A 14,851-nucleotide genomic window follows, 5' to 3' on the forward strand; every position below is an offset into this window, starting at 1 on the left:
GGCAGGCAGGGAGTGCTGCTGATGGCAGGGAGCAGTGGGGGGGACAGCTGGTGCAGCTGGTGATGCATCCCCAGATGTCACTGGGAGGGGGTTATTGTCACCGCCCCTTGGCTAATTCATCTGGTTTGTGGCCTCTTCCTGCAAACTGCCCACTGGACTTAGGGCAGGAGGTACAAGCCACTCCATGAGGGGCTGTCTGTAACGCCTGTCCCCTTCCTGAGCCTGCCTTTACTGCTGGCAGAGGGGCCCAGGGGCATGGCCTTGGCTGCTCTGTCCCTGCTCGCATCCCCATTCCATGCAGCCCAGCTGTCCCCTCGCAGCAGTGTTGTGCATTGCCCCATAAACACCATCAACACAGGTGATAGAAACTGTAAACTTTAAAACAACTGTTAAAATGCATCTGCCACCCGGCCCAGCACTGGCTCCACCACAAGCCACTTTCTGAGGGCTTTTTCCCCAGAAAAACCCTGCTCAGCTGAAATCTAAGCTGTGGTTAGCAGCAGCAGCGGTGACCTGGACTATCCTGAGCGTGGTGGTTGTAGAAAAGGTTTTTGGCAGTCCAGGCATGCTGAGCATGGGCTCTCACAGTTTCCAGGAGAGGACTCCAGCAGCTGTCCCAGCATGGCAGCTCGAGCAGGGGGTGGTGGCAGAGAAGAGACATGGGGCTTGATGCTGTTACAGCGAGCCCTCCAACAGCACCCGGGGTGATCCCTGCCCTGGGTGATCTCTGCAGGGTGGCACCTTGGCAAAGGCACATCTGCCCCAGTACAGAGGGGCATGAGCCCTCTCAAGGCACACTCTGCCTGTCACTGGGAGTGTGTGGGGGCGTAGCGACGCTCGAACTGGTCCACGTCAAACTTGCGCTTGCAGCCGGCGTAGTTCATGTAGCGGATCTTCCCAAAGATGGCCCGCTCTGCCCAGCCCTGGTCGTGTATTCCACAGATGGACCACAGGCAGCCTGCCAGGCATGGGGATGGAGCGTCAGCTCTTCCCCTTGCTCGGAGGCACATGGAGAACAAGTGGGATGTGGGTGCAAAACAGGATGGGCTGGAGTATGGGTTGGGCCGCCTGCAGAGAGCCCCTGCCCTGCCCTCCCCACTGCTGCAACCTTGGCCATCACAGATAAGACCCCCCCACCCTCTGCCCCCATCCTGCAGCTTGCCTACGTATCCGTTGGGGTCCCTCCCATCCAGCTCGTAGCGGTCATTAAGGTAGATGGCAAACTTCAGGGCCTCCTCAGGGGAGCGAGTCCACTCCAGGATCTTCTTGGCCCAGTACATCCGCAGGAAGCCGTGCATCTTCCCCTCCCGGACCATTTGGAGCTGGGGGGATAGGGACAGCCGTAGGGGTCAGCCTGTGCCAGGTCACTTCTGCCCCTTGGTAAAAAGCTCAGCAGTTTGTGGGGAAGATGTAGGGCAGTACCTGGGCAGCATTCCAGAGTGGGTCGTGTGTGGTCCCCTGCTCCAGCTCCTGCAGACTGTAGATATAAGGCCTCTTGTCTTTGGCGTGGAGTTTCAGGGTGGTTTGTGCCCAGTCGTAGGCACCTGTGAGCAAGAGATGAGGAGCAACACTGAGCAACCTGCCACTGCAGGGTACCAAGGAAGAGATGGGAGAGCTGGGCTCTTGAAGGCACCAGTCTTGAGGGCACCTGCCTCCAGAAGGGGCCAAACGATGGGACATTAGTGCCCCCACAGGCCTCCTCCTAGCAGAAATAGGACTGCCAAGTTGGAGTGACCAGTTGGGTACCAGCCTGGCCCCCAGCACTGCCCACATGACCCGATGCTACCCTGCACACTGTCGTAGTTCTCATTGTAGTAGCAGAAGTTTTCAGCCAGCTCCCGCCGCACCACGGCCTCCTCCACGAACGCATCCACCGACTCCTTGTACTTGCGCCGGTGCTTCTGCACCTCCAGGATGACTCGCTGGGTGGAAACCTGGCCTGGGGACATGGGGAAGGAGCAAGTCAGGCTGCCAGTCCAAGACACCCTGCTCAGTCCTACTGCAGAGTGGAAAGCCTGGGACACTCACCAAAGTGGAACCATGGGGACAGGTTGCTGAGAGCTGCTTTGTTGGGATCGTTCCGGTGGGAGCCAAAGGATTTCAGTCGCTCTGTGATGAAGGATTTCAGCACAGCCAGCCCTGCAGCTGTGCCAGGGGTTGCCCAGTCCACCTCCTTCACAGTGTGGTCCACCTGCAAGCTGGAATAACAGGCCTCCCAAGCAATGGGCTGGGCGGCGACTGAGCAGTGAGTGCCTTTGCAGATGCTTTTCAGCCAGGACTGTCCCAGAATGTTATGTCCCCTGGATGTCCCCAACCAGCAAGTCCCCAGCCCATGCTAGCTGCCTCCTCTTAACTAGCCCTCTGCATGGCAGAGATGTTGGAATTGAATGAATGAGGTGGGAACCTCCCCTTCCCCAGGGCATCCCCATTTCTACACCATCTGTGTGTGACCTCAGGCAGGTTACTGTCCCCACCCCCTGCCAACCCCTCCCAGGATCACAAAGCAGCTGTGAAACACGCTGGGACAGGTTGTGAATGGGTTTGGAGGTGTCTCCTGCTAGTACCTCTGCTGGGCAGGACGGGGGATATGGGTGACGAACAACAGGGGGGAACTCAGTGAGGAACTCAGGGAGCTGAGCGTGGATCTTGCCCCGGATGGTCCTGGCGCTGTATTCCTGCTTGGGGGAGGCAACCCAGCAGGGCACGATGTTGTGGGCATCAACCTGGGAAGCAAAGCCATGGAGGCAGTGTGACATGAAGCAAATGGTCCCAAATGACATGACACACATGCTCTCTGCTCAAGTCACTCCAGTGCAGAAAACACAGGAGACAAGTTTCTCCCACATCTCACCATCAAGAATTTTCCCTTCCCAGAGTGCTGACACCCACCTGTGCAAATGGCACATCCTCTGGCAACTGTTCCCTGACGTCCTCCACCCACTGCCGGGGGAGGCGGAGGGGACTGAAGTCTGTCACCAGCCCACCCACACCAAGCTCCACCACAAACGCAGGCAGCACGTCCTTGGGGTAGCCCAGCAGCAAGTGGAAGGAGATGTTCAGCTCTGCACACTCCTACAGCGACAGGGAAAGGGCTATGGGACAGTTCATAGCTCTGCAGACCCCAGCCAACCACCATCCGCCAAAGGGATGGATCTGCCTCCCCCTTCCCCAGAAGCCCTGTCCCACCCAGCAGGGACAACCCCTGGCTGTACCTCGGCCACCTCCTGCAGGCCTCTCAGCATGAAACCGTAGTGCCGGATGGCGGCCTCCAGGAATTTGGGCACCAGGCAGAAGCAGATGTGCAGAGGCAGCTCCTGTTTGAGGGCCAGGCGCTGGGCGTAGAGGAAAGCCCAGTTATCTGGGGAGAAATCACACAGGGCAGTGTCAGGAGGATGCTTCACTGAAGAGATGGGGATGGGGTTTCACAAGAAGTTTCTCCCCAGACGCCCCTGCAGAGGGGGGCCAGGTCCAAGGCCTACCGGGGGAAGGGACCAGAGCCATGGGAGCTCTGCTTCCCGGCCCCTTCTGCCAGCTGGTTCGCACCTTGTACCCGCTGATCCCGGCACATCCAGTAAAGGATGCACCGAGCATTATCCTTCAGGTCCGAGCCCTGCGAGACGAGGCGAACCCGCTTTTTGTTGTACTTGAACTCTCGCACGGATGGGGCCGCCTTCCGCCGGGCCTCCTGCATCGCCTCCTCTTCCTCCGTCCTCCTCCGAGACACGCGAGGCACCTCCGTGACCTCGGCCTTTCGCTTCCCTTGTCCCCGCGGCATCCTCAGGACCGCCCGGGCCAGCGCCCGGAGCACCGTGGCTGCGAGCGGCCGCTGCGAGAGAAAACGAGACCGTGCTGCACTTCCGAGAGGAAACGAAACCCTGATGAGCTTTCCCTCTTCCTTGCGCATCCCAGTCCGCCCCCAGAGCCCGGGGGATGCTGGTCCCCTGCCCATCCTGGTCCTCGGGCACGGGTGCCCTGCCCGTTCCGTTTACCGATCCGATCCGCTCCTGGTCCCCGATCCCCGGGTAGGGGTCCCGACCCCGACCCCCGACCCCGACTGCGATCCCGACCCGACCCCGACTCCGATCCGACCCCGACCCCGATCCCGATCCCGATCCCGACCCTGACCCGATCCCTACCCGGCAACCACGCGGTCCTCCCAGTGTTACACAAGCTCGTGGCGTGTGTAAAGGGCGTGTCATGGGTGTGGCCTCGTGCAGGAGAGGGCGTGCCCCAGCGCCTGGGACCGCCCCCCGCCCTCGGGCGCAGGTGCTGCCCCGATGTCCCCGACGCGCCCACGGCGCTGCACCTGCTCGGGAGGGGGGACAGTGCCCGCTGGTGCCTCCCCTCCCTGCCCCCGGGAACGAGGAAGCAGCTCCAGCCACCTTCAGCCATCACTCGGCAGCGCAGTTCCCCACTAGCACCATCCTACGCGCTGTGTCCTCAGGTCCACACCTTGCAAGGCATGGGGGTGCTGGCTTTGGACATGTCTGGGGGGACAGGAGGGCTGCCCGTGCTGCTGCTGAGCCTTGCTGTGCTGGATCTTATGCTGGGTAAGGGCTGAACGGTATGTGGTGGTGTCTGGAGTGCATGGGGAGGGGAGAGCATCAATCTCCAGAGTGGTGGGTGGCCCTGTAGTGGCTTCAGCCACAGAGGTGAAACGCTGTGGGTGTTGTTTGCTCTCCAACATCTCAGCTCTATCCTAGTGAGTGAACAGGGCAGCGCTTTGCAAAACATGAGCGACGAGCTTGGCTTTATTTCTTTTGCCTCTCACGTGGGTCTCCATCTGGGCAGAGAAGACCTTGGACCCAGCTGGACCCCCTCGCTGAACCTTGGTCCATGCTGGGCTCACTGCCTTTGCTACAACCTGCCCAGCAGCACCAAACAGCCCTGCCTGGATGGCAACATCACCAGGATGTACTGGGCCTGGAAAACTTCAAATGCCACCCAACGCTGGCACTTGACACAAAGCAAGAGCAGTGTTGAGTTGAGCCCAGGGAATAAACCTGAGGCTTGTACCTACTGGGATAAACCTGAGGCTTGTACCTTCTGAGACCCTCAAGCTACAGCCATAGGTTCCTTCCTGCTGCATCCCTCAACCCCCTTGCAGAGGTTTTGTGGGTCACAGCAGGTCTCTCATGGACTTGCCCTGAGCTGCAAGCTGGTATTTTTTCCTTTGTAGGGCTGCTTCCCCCGTTGCCATTATTTACACCCAGTGCTATCAGTTCCTGACTATCTGCAGCAGAGAGGTTTGTGTAAACTGCTGCTGCTGCATTTCCAGACTGTCTCACGGTCACCAGTTCCTGCTCAGCTCTTCCTGTCAGACGGGTTTGTCCGACTTCCTCCAGGGATGGGTGAAGGTGGTGGAATGGGTCTCAGGACTGGCACCTACAGGAGTTTCTACCCTGGCACCGGTGATGCCATGGCTTGTTCCTACTTTGTCAGGCTGGAGATTTACGTGGTTTGCCTTGCTGATGGTCACGCTGCCATTCAGGGAAACCACGTGCTTGATCCATGCAAGGTGGAAAATCCCCAGTCCTGACGATCCATGACTGATGCAAGGCTTGGGCGGCTCATGGTGGTGGTAATGTTGCACCATCCCCAGCAGAGTCATGATCTCAGCCTTTCACTGCCAGCCCTTGTGTGCTGTCTGCCACCTCTTTGCAGGGACCACTGTCAAAGACATGACAATCCCTGCATCCCTGACTCTCCTTACATGCTTGACACCCACAGAGACCATGGCACTGCTGCCCAACACCAGCTCAAGCACTGCAGCCACCCTCCCTCCCTCCAGTCCTGCAACCTCCACCCCAGAGATGCCAATGGATGCCTTCACACCCAGTGCTGCTGCACCTCAGGGGAGCAGCCTGGAAGCCTCCAGCATCGCCACAGCACAGGAGAGGGGCAGCACTACTGGATCGCCTAGGCTGGGGCTCACCACTGGCACGCCAACAGGGGTGGGGCTCACCACCGGCACCCCAACTTCAACCTCCATGGCCATAACACCCAACTGTCCCAAGGCAACCAATGTCACATCTGTGGGGACCAGCACAGCCCTGGCTTTGAGCTCATTTGGAGCTGAAATGAGCACGCTGCCTCCCCCCACATCTACTCTTGTCTCCTCCACCTGGGTGGGCACCACACTTGGCACCAGCACCCACCAAGGGCCAGCCATGACCACGCTGCTTGGCAGCACATCCCCAGGGAGTGCCAGCACCTCTTCTCCCACCACACCAGCACTGACAGACACTTCAAACAAGCCCTTGACAACCCCATCAGACACCACAGCCTCCCTCATTACTAGCACGGTGGCCACCAAGGGCACCCCTGCCCCCAGCCAGCCAGTTGGGACCACGGCCAGGACCACCCTTGGTACCTCCACCCTGACAGCACCTGAGACTACCAGTGCCACTGCAGGTGAGTGCAGCCATGGGACACCTGGGGGGCAGGATCAGGGTGGCAAATCCCCATGGGATCTTCCATCCTGCTCAGCCAGGCCCCTGGCTCCTTCCCCACAGCCCAGCCCATGGCCTGGCTCCAGCCCTGTGGGGGCTGCCTGGTCTCTAGGCTCTTCAGGCCAGTGGATGGTCCTATGCTGGACTGTGACTGTGCCTTGGTGGGACTGTGCCTAGCAGTGTGACTGTACCAGGGTCTGACAGTTCCTGATGGTGTGGCTGTACTGCAATTGTGCGGCTGCGCTGTGGCTGTACCTCTGTGGTGTGGCTGTACTGCAGCAGTGTGGCTGTACTGTGGCTGTGCCATGGCTGTGTGGCTGTGCCCCTGGCAGTGAGCCTGCACCTTGTCAGTGAGACTGTACGTACCCTGTACCTCAAGGAATGGGCCTGTACCCCAGCAGTCCCCTTACCATGGGACTTAAAATGTGCCCTGGTGACACCCCACTCCATGCACATCAACCAGAGCAGGGAGACTGTGCCCTATCCCAGTACCCCTGGCTGTGCACGGTACCACGATGTCCCTGGTGTCCCTGTACCCCAGCAGAGCAACTGTGTCCTCACAGAGTACCTGCACCCTGGCCTAATGCCCACAGTGTGAGAGCACCTCATCAGAGTGCCTGTACTCTGGTGATGGCCTCTGTGTGCCTGTGCCCCAGCAGTGCCCCCGTGTACCTGTACAGCAGCAGGGCAGATGTGCTCTGACAATCCTCCAGCATGCCTTGCCTTCCTGCCTGCGGAATGCCTGTACCTGGCCCAGTGCCTGCAGGCGCCTCTGACTGGTCTTGTCCCTGACCCTGAGAAGAAGGAAGCTCCAGCTGTGAGCAGTACACTTCAGCTGTGATACGCTGTGACACGGGGAAGTGATGCCTGTACAGACAGCCCAGGGGACAAACCCTCAGCCTGGAGCACGCCCTTCCTGAGTGCTGCCTGTTCTCTCGGCCAGTTCCTCACGCTCAGGCAGAGCTGCCTGTTGTCTCCCGAGGGCGTTGGTGCTGGGAGCCACCACCAAACATCACCCCTGTGGCGAAGCGCAGGGACGGTTCCAGGTAGCCTGGCTACTTCCCTGGACTTTTTTCCATTGTCACACTCTCCTCAGTAGGCAGAGGACGGCACAGTCCTGAGCTGCAGGGACCAGGTCTGTCGTAGTGGTGGCCTTGCTGGCCTGCCCTGCCCACTGCTCGTGGCTGCTCTGGGTCCAGCCGTGCAGTTGATGTCTGACCTGGAAACCTCAGTGCTGGGGCTGTGGGGAGCACTCAGAGCTGTGCCTGCGGGGTGTAACAGTTCCTGCTCACCTGGACATGGCTGGGCAGAGAGGGGGGCTGCCCCTGCTCTTGCCCCTGCTGCTGCTGCTGTTGCTGAGCCTCACCTGCCTCGCCGTGCTGCACCTTGCTCTGGGTAAGGGCTGAGTGGGATGTGGTGCTCTCCACGGGGTGGGTGGTGAGTGGGGAGCATCATTCCCCAGGGTGGTGGGGAATGATCCTGCATCTGTGGGGTGGGGGGGTGAAATGCTGCGGGTGCTGTTTGATAAATGGGAAGCAGAGGTGGACTTCTGGCTTCTCCTTTGTGTGAGGATGAGGCCCTTCAGTGCAGACACTCACCTGGTGTGGGCTGGGATCAGACCTTTGCCCTTCTCTACATTGTTATTTAAGCAGCTGCTGTGTGCAGGGAGGGAGTGGCTGCCGGGGGCTTTGGAAGTTTCTGGCTGGGTTGGCTGAAAGCAGATGGTGGTTTGTGGCTCCGTTTCCCATTCTCATGTAAGCAGAGCCCCAGACTCACTGTGTTTCTGCTGGGAACACTGGGGGATCCAGTCTGGCGTCCCAAAGCCGCCACCTCACAGACACCCCTTGACAAAGGGTCAGGCAGCCAGGCTGTCCTGTGCATCCTTTGGAGTAGGTTACAGATCCCTGGGCTTTGCTTGGGGACAGCACACTGCCCTGGCACAGGGTCTGGGTGGGAAGAGAGGATGTCCCTCCTCTGTCTCACAACCCCCTGGCAGTTTCGTGGGTCACAGCACGTCTCTAACGGCTCGCCCTGAGCTGCAAGCTGGGATTTGTTCCTCTGTGGGGCTGCTTCCCCCGTTGCCATTATTTACACCCAGTGCTATCAGTTCCTGACTATCTGCAGCAGAGAGGTTTGTGTAAACTGCTGCTGCTGCATTTCCAGACTGTCTCACGGTCACCAGTTCCTGCTCGGCTCTTCCTGTCAGACGGGTTTGTCTGATTTCCTTCAGGGATGGGTGAAAGTGATGGAATGGGTCTTAGGACTGGCACCTACAGGAGTTTGTGCCCTGGCACGGTGATGCCCATGGCTTGTTCCTACTTTGTCAGGCTGGGGATTTACATGGCTGACCTTGCAGATGCCCATTCAGGGAATCCACGTGTTTGATCCATGCAGGATGGTGAATTTCCATTCCCAATGGTCCATGGCTGATGTGTAGCTTTGATTTCCTTGGGGACCTCATGGTGGTGGTGATGCTGTGCCATCCCCAGAACAGCCATGGCCTCAGCCTTTTACCACCAACCCTTGTGCATCTCATTGTCCAACCTCTTTGCAGAGACAACTGCCATGGGTGTGACAGCAGCCACGTCCCCATCTCCCCCCACCTCCTCAATATCTATGGAGACCTCTGCACAGCTGCCCACCACTGACTCCACCACTGCAGCCACCCTCTCTCCCTCCAGCCCTGAAACAGAAGCTTCCACCCCAGAGAGGTCCAGCACATCCCCAGGGACTGGCAGCACCCCAACTCCCACCACGCCTCCTCCCACCACAACAACAGCTACTTCATCTGAGCCCTTGACAACCCTGGCAAACACCACGGCCAGCCCTGTTATCAGCACGGAGGTCCCCCTGAGCACCCCCTCTCCCAGCCACCCGGCCAGGACCACATCCAGGACTACCCCTGGCATCTTCCCCCCAACTATGGAGTCGACTCCAGGTACCCTGCCAGTATCTGGGACCCCCAGTGCAGCCATGGGTGGGTTCCCTACGGGAAGGTAGGGACACTTTCACGGGGACAAATCCTCACAGGGATTCTGGGCATGTCCTAGGGTGGCTTCATGTATGTGTCTTTGCTTAGGCTTGGTCCGTCCCCAGCTGCAGGAGCATCCTGCACCTCTGCAGAGAGTACTAACGTAACATTGCTTTGCACAGGCATTGAGTTCTCTTTCCCCACCACGAACTCGACCCAGACCTCAGAGGTTACCCACAGCACCTCTGCAGACCTGCCAATGCCGCCACCCGTCTGCCCCACTGGCTCATCCAACACCAGTAAGTGTAGTGCCTGTGGGCATCACCACCCACCCATTGTAGTATTGGACTGCCACAGGCTAGTGCAGGGGGTCCTGGAACCCCACTGCTTTTGCCATGTTCTCAGTGATGCTCTGGGGAATGTGCTCTGGGTTTGCTGTACAGTGGGAGGGTTGTTCTCCTGACAGTGTAGAGTGTCCATGATACAATGAACCTGGGCGGAGGTCCTGTGTCTGTGCCAGCAATCTGATGGAAAGACCCCCAGGTTCTCTGTTGCAATCCAAGGTTCAAGGGCAATAACCAGAGCCACATTTTTTGTCCCTAGGTGCATCTCGCCTCTTCCTGTCTCTGCGGCTAAGCACCCCCCTGGACCTGGGGAACAGCACGGTGCAGGAGCTGGTGTTGTCCAAGGTAAGGTGTGTGGGAGGAGATGCCATTTTGCATCTGCCAGCCATGGTCCAGGCAGTCAGGGCGGGGTCAGGCAGCCAGTGGGAGGAGAAGGCTGGGTCTTGCATTGATTGTCACCTGTAGCCCTTTTGGATGAAGGGGAGACCCTCTAGCTGACACACTTCAGGATCAGGCCCTTTCGAGGTGGGGACAGGGGGTAGGAAACCCCCTCTGGCATGGTTTGATGGCTGTTCTTTCCCCACAGCTCCGTGAGAACCTTCAGACAGCATTCCCGTGCGCTGGCCTGTCATTGGAATGGCGAGGGAAGAGGAGCCCCTGACCACTGCCCCTCGCCCTGCCAGCTCCCACATGTACTGGCGAGTCATCTGCTCCCGGCTCCTTACTCCATGGCAGTGCAGCCCCTTGGGGTAACCTGCACAGCTCCTCTTGAACTTGGGGCTCCCCGTCCTTCCCTGTGCCCCTCCAGTGCCCCCCGTGGGCTGCGGTGCCCCTGCCCCTTCCCACAGCCTGTCTGTAAAGGCCAACACCTCCCACCACCCTGCTCCAGACCCGGCTCCTGTGGTGTGACCCCTTCCAGCGCTGCCAGGGGGCTGGAAGGAGAGGACCCTGCGGGACTGGGCTTTTACAGCTGGGACTGTGCTGGCTCAGCCATCAAAGCCACCCTGGGGACTGATAGATGAGAGGAAGGAGACCTGGAGCCCCCAGTACTGCTGTGCCCAAGGCTCACCTGCGGTATTGCTGACAGAGGAGCAGGCCCGTGCCAACACGGGCCGGGCAGTAAATAGAAACTCCATGCTTTCTGTGTTGAAGTTGATGACTTCTTTATTTTTCAAGTTGCCTTTCACAATTTTCAGCTTTGCCATCTGTTGGAGGTACAGGAGAGGAAAGCCGCCCGAGTCTCAAAAGCTTCACATGGAGAGACAGGCTCAGGGCTGTCCCCTCCTGGCAGGGGCGGCCACAGACATTCCCGAGGATGGCTGGGAACTCCAGCAGACGGGGGTCCCTGCTTTGGTGCTCTCTGCCCCATGGCACCCCACAGCTGCTGGGGCAGTTCTACACACCACGGGGCCGTGGAAATCCTGTGGGCTGTGCTCCTTCCCTGTTTTTTTCCAGTCCCCAGCTAAGGAGACGGCCGCAACATCTGTCCCCCTGCAGCAAAGTCATTTATTAACTGATTAATTAGCCAGATAAAATCCAACTGAAGCAATTATTAGCCTAAGCAAGTCACCTCGCCTGGAGATTGAAAACTAAAATAATTAGAAAATAGCCCTGTTGCGTGTCAGGGATTGTTTTTGGCTGATCCCTATTCCTCACTGGCAGCCCTCACCGCCCCAGCACAGGGAGGGCTGGGAAGGGGCGCATGAGGCTGAGGGATGCCAAATATGGGGACTGCTCCCAGGCTGCCCGGGTTGTCAACCATCTGGGAAGGAACCAGCAGCTGGACAGGATAGGGAAAGACTACATGGGATCACCTGGCTGCCTGCCAGCTCTCAGGGGCTGGGAGAGGCTGGGCTGGGGCTGGAGGCCTGTGCCCAGGCAGCTTGTAGGGATGCTCCCACTTGGGATGCCCCTTGCATCCCAGGGTTGCCCCTTTGCTCTTTAGGATGCTGCCTGTCTTTCGTGGGCTTGTTGGACTCACTGACACCGAGAGAGGTCCCTTGGCACCCGGGCAGGGAGCTGGGGAGTAGGGCAAAACCTGCCAGAAGGGGTCCCCGTGCTGGACGCCTGATGGGGTGCTGGGAAAGAAATCCTTGTGGTCTGCCTACGCCGTGGAGCTGGGCCAAGAGTCCTCCCACGTCGTGTCCCACCGGGCTGTTTTCTCCGGCTGTTGAATCCATAACTTCAGACCCCGGGACATGGCTGGGTGCCAAAGCCGGCGTAGTGGAGCCAAACTGCGTCACAAAGGGAGGAAAAGGTCCTGAAGCGCTGGGATGAAAAGGTGACTGGGGTACTCACTGTCCTCTGCCAGCACGGCTGCCTTCCACCGTTATCGTGGTCGGGGGGCAGTGAGAGGAGGAGATGTTCTGGTCCCCTCTGCCCCCAGCCCGGGAGGGAGAAGAGGGACACAGTGGGGGCATGTGGCTCATGTGGGGGTGGTGGTCACTGCCCAGGCACTGGCAGCACAGAACTCTGGCAAGTCCCTGACACTACCCATGTTCTCCTTGCCTGCCATCCTCGAGGATGCTGGCTGCCACTTTCACCCCGTGGCTGCTTGCCTGCCATGGATCTCTGACCAGAGGGGCCTTGGGAGGTTGTATCCAGGTCCTGCTACTTTCCCAGCCCACAAATCAGTTCTCACCATCTTTGCTGTGATCCACTGCCATCTACCAGCATTTTCCCAAGGAGCAGACCCAGTGCCCAGCAGGACTGTCCCCTTCAGAGGGCCTGGCAGCATCATGGAGTGCCTATCTCCCTTGTGACTCAGATGTCCCTTCCAGTGTCCCCCTCCCCTTCAGCCCTGCCGATGGCTATAGCCCAACTCCTGCTGTTTGGCAGGAGGGTGTTGCAACACACCCAGCATGCCAAGTCATCCAGAACCTGTGGAGTTGATGGATAACCTGGTTTCCCCCACTACCACCCTGAGCCCTCTCCAAATGCCCTTGCCAGGAGGCTAGAGGGGATCCAGTAGGAGATGCTGTGTTCTCTACAAAGCTGGATCAACCAGCCCATTAATTCCAGAAAGGCTGATAAGGCACTGTGCTGGGCCATGCTCTGCTGTGCTGGAAGGTGTAGAGCCCCTGGGTGCTGGGATTTGTAGAATTACCCCATGGCTACAGCCTCCTGAAGGGCTCCAGTGCCCACATGATGCTTTGGTCCTTGGTAACTGCTGATGAAAGTCATTCTTTCAGGAATCAGCGCTTTGTCAGGATATTTGTTTCAGGAGTAGCAGAAGGATCATTAAAAAGCCCCTTCCCAGGGTGGGAGCTGGACACCATCCTTGAGACAAGGCATCCCTCAGTGACTGCAGGCTTTCTTGGGAGGGTGTACCAATCAATGCCAGAGCAGAGGGACAAATTTGGTGTGTCATCCCTGTGATTCTGCTGGGAGATGAGTTTTCTTGGGGACAGCATGAGCAGGAGTTGGAGGTATGAGGGTCTCCAGGCAGAGCTGGCTTGGGGAGCATGGACAGGAGCTTGCAGGAGGGCTGAGGCTACCACCTTGCTTCAGCCAGGTTGCTTTCCCCTATGCTGAGCAGCACGTTTGCAACAGTCCCTGTGGTTTCCACCACGTTTTACACCTCAAACACCATCTGGAGCAGCCTTCTCCAGCGTCAGCATATATTCCCTGTTGGGGTGGCTTTCCAAAGTGATATGGCATTGTCAGCACAGGCAGGAACAACTCTCCCACGGTAGGTTTGTATCCCTCTAATCCTCCATCAGCCCAGGTGTGGTGGCTGCTCAGGTGGTCACTGGCTGGGCAGTCACCCTGTGATCTGCAGTGCTGGTTGCACAGGCCCCCAGTGCACTGTTCCCCCCTGGCTTTACCCCCACACCAGCATTTTCAGTGAGCAGGGGAACATTTGTTCCAGGTGAGTGGCACTCCCCCCGATTTACGGTCTGTGCCCAGTTCCCACTGCCAGGGGTAATGCGTGGGTTTACAGGATGGTGCTTCACCAGCCGTGACTTGGCCTCCCCTGGCATTTCCCTGTTGACTCTGCCTAGTTGTTGGATTGGGGGTGTCCCTCAACGTGCCCAGCCACTGCTGCCTGCCTAACGGAGGCCAGCTCCAGCGGGACACTCTGTACTGCCTAACACCCCTCATAACACTTTGCAGGAGTTGCCTGGGGGCATTTCTGGTTAAGAAGTGTTTAATTGACTACAGAACCATGTAGTGGTGGAAGTTTGCATAATGCTGTTCACGAGGGAGCTGGCAGCAGTTTTCACAGAGGGGGGGATGTGCAAGAATTGCTGCTTCAGGAGAAGGAGGAAGGAGAAATATAGGGGTGAAGTGACTCAGGGGATCAAGGTGAAGTGACACGAGGATTCCCCATAGCAGGGAAGGGGGTCCAGGCCTGCGACTTTTCCTGCTCTAGCTTCTGGGGATGCTGGTCCCACCTTGCAGAGAAGCTTTCCTGGATAATTTGCCCCCTCCCAGCACCCCAGCACTGCTGTGCCCATACTGAAGTGCAGGTTTCAAACCCCACTGGGACATGCTGGAGCTCTGGACAGGGATCTCTAGTGCTTCCAGTTGCAGCTGAGCACTGAGAGCTCAGCTGATGCTCCAGAGCCTTCCCCAGCCATACATCCCTGCTTTATAACCTGAGTCTGCTCCCAAAAAAGCTTTGAACCAAGTAGGCTCTTGCGTCTTGCCTTGCCCTCGGCTGAGACGTGGCTCAGTGGGTGATTTGAGTGCCCATGGTGTCCTCACAGGCATGGTAGCACCAGCTGGCACTGTTCTGTCACCACCACACACTCTGTGGCCCCCTACCCTGAATGGAGCAGGTTCCTGTGGGGTCCATGGGGTGGCTGCCATGGGGAACAGGTGGGGTGACTGCCATGCCACTGTTGGCAGTGCCACACCCTGTTCTGGGCTCAGCTTCACCTCCTGGTGCTGGTGGACCAGGGAGCTGGGTCCTGCAGGGTGGTCTTTGGGTAACCCCCAGCCCATGCCACAGCTGAACAGGGCATCCAGACCTTGGGAAGGGGAGGGCTCGACCGGAAGGGAATGGTGACAGGGACATTGGAGGGAAGGGACCGGGGGCGGGAGAGGACGTCGGCAACCTGCCTCCTTCTGCCATCCCT

At 58.7% G+C, this 14,851-nt stretch overlaps 2 protein-coding genes across 4 annotated transcripts; one reads left to right on the top strand and one right to left on the bottom strand.

Moving 5' to 3' along the window:
• Nucleotides 1-211: 211 nt before the first annotated feature.
• LOC103758321 (deoxyribodipyrimidine photo-lyase) lies at nt 212-5,626 on the bottom strand. Its single transcript, XM_018074859.2, has 10 exons — nt 5,501-5,626; nt 3,544-3,826; nt 3,213-3,358; nt 2,890-3,072; nt 2,565-2,723; nt 2,029-2,227; nt 1,787-1,939; nt 1,423-1,544; nt 1,163-1,322; nt 212-958 (listed from the first exon to the last, which is right to left on the bottom strand). Exons 1-10 carry the CDS (start codon nt 5,609-5,611, stop codon nt 807-809), a joined length of 1,668 nt encoding a protein of 555 aa, XP_017930348.2. The 5' UTR covers nt 5,612-5,626; the 3' UTR covers nt 212-806.
• A 1,442-nt stretch (nt 5,627-7,068) lies between these two features.
• LOC108640095 (mucin-7-like) lies at nt 7,069-10,918 on the top strand. Of its 3 annotated transcripts, none has more exons than XM_018074853.1 (5): nt 7,069-7,847; nt 9,007-9,390; nt 9,606-9,722; nt 10,027-10,112; nt 10,354-10,918. In XM_018074853.1, the coding sequence occupies exons 1-5, from the start codon at nt 7,751-7,753 to the stop codon at nt 10,426-10,428; spliced, it is 759 nt and encodes a 252-aa protein (XP_017930342.1). In that variant the 5' UTR covers nt 7,069-7,750; the 3' UTR covers nt 10,429-10,918. The 3 variants fall into 3 exon arrangements, with proteins under 3 accessions (XP_017930342.1, XP_017930344.1, XP_017930343.1); XM_018074854.1 differs by lacking the exon at nt 7,069-7,847 and adding an exon at nt 8,333-8,662; XM_018074855.2 differs by lacking the exon at nt 9,007-9,390 and having other exon boundaries at nt 7,081-7,847.
• Nucleotides 10,919-14,851: the final 3,933 nt, after the last annotated feature.

The sequence above is a fragment of the Manacus vitellinus genome, unplaced genomic scaffold, assembly GCF_001715985.3.
Source record: "Manacus vitellinus isolate BGI_N305 unplaced genomic scaffold, ASM171598v3 scaffold_29_pilon, whole genome shotgun sequence".
NCBI classification, from domain to species: Eukaryota; Metazoa; Chordata; class Aves; order Passeriformes; family Pipridae; genus Manacus; species Manacus vitellinus.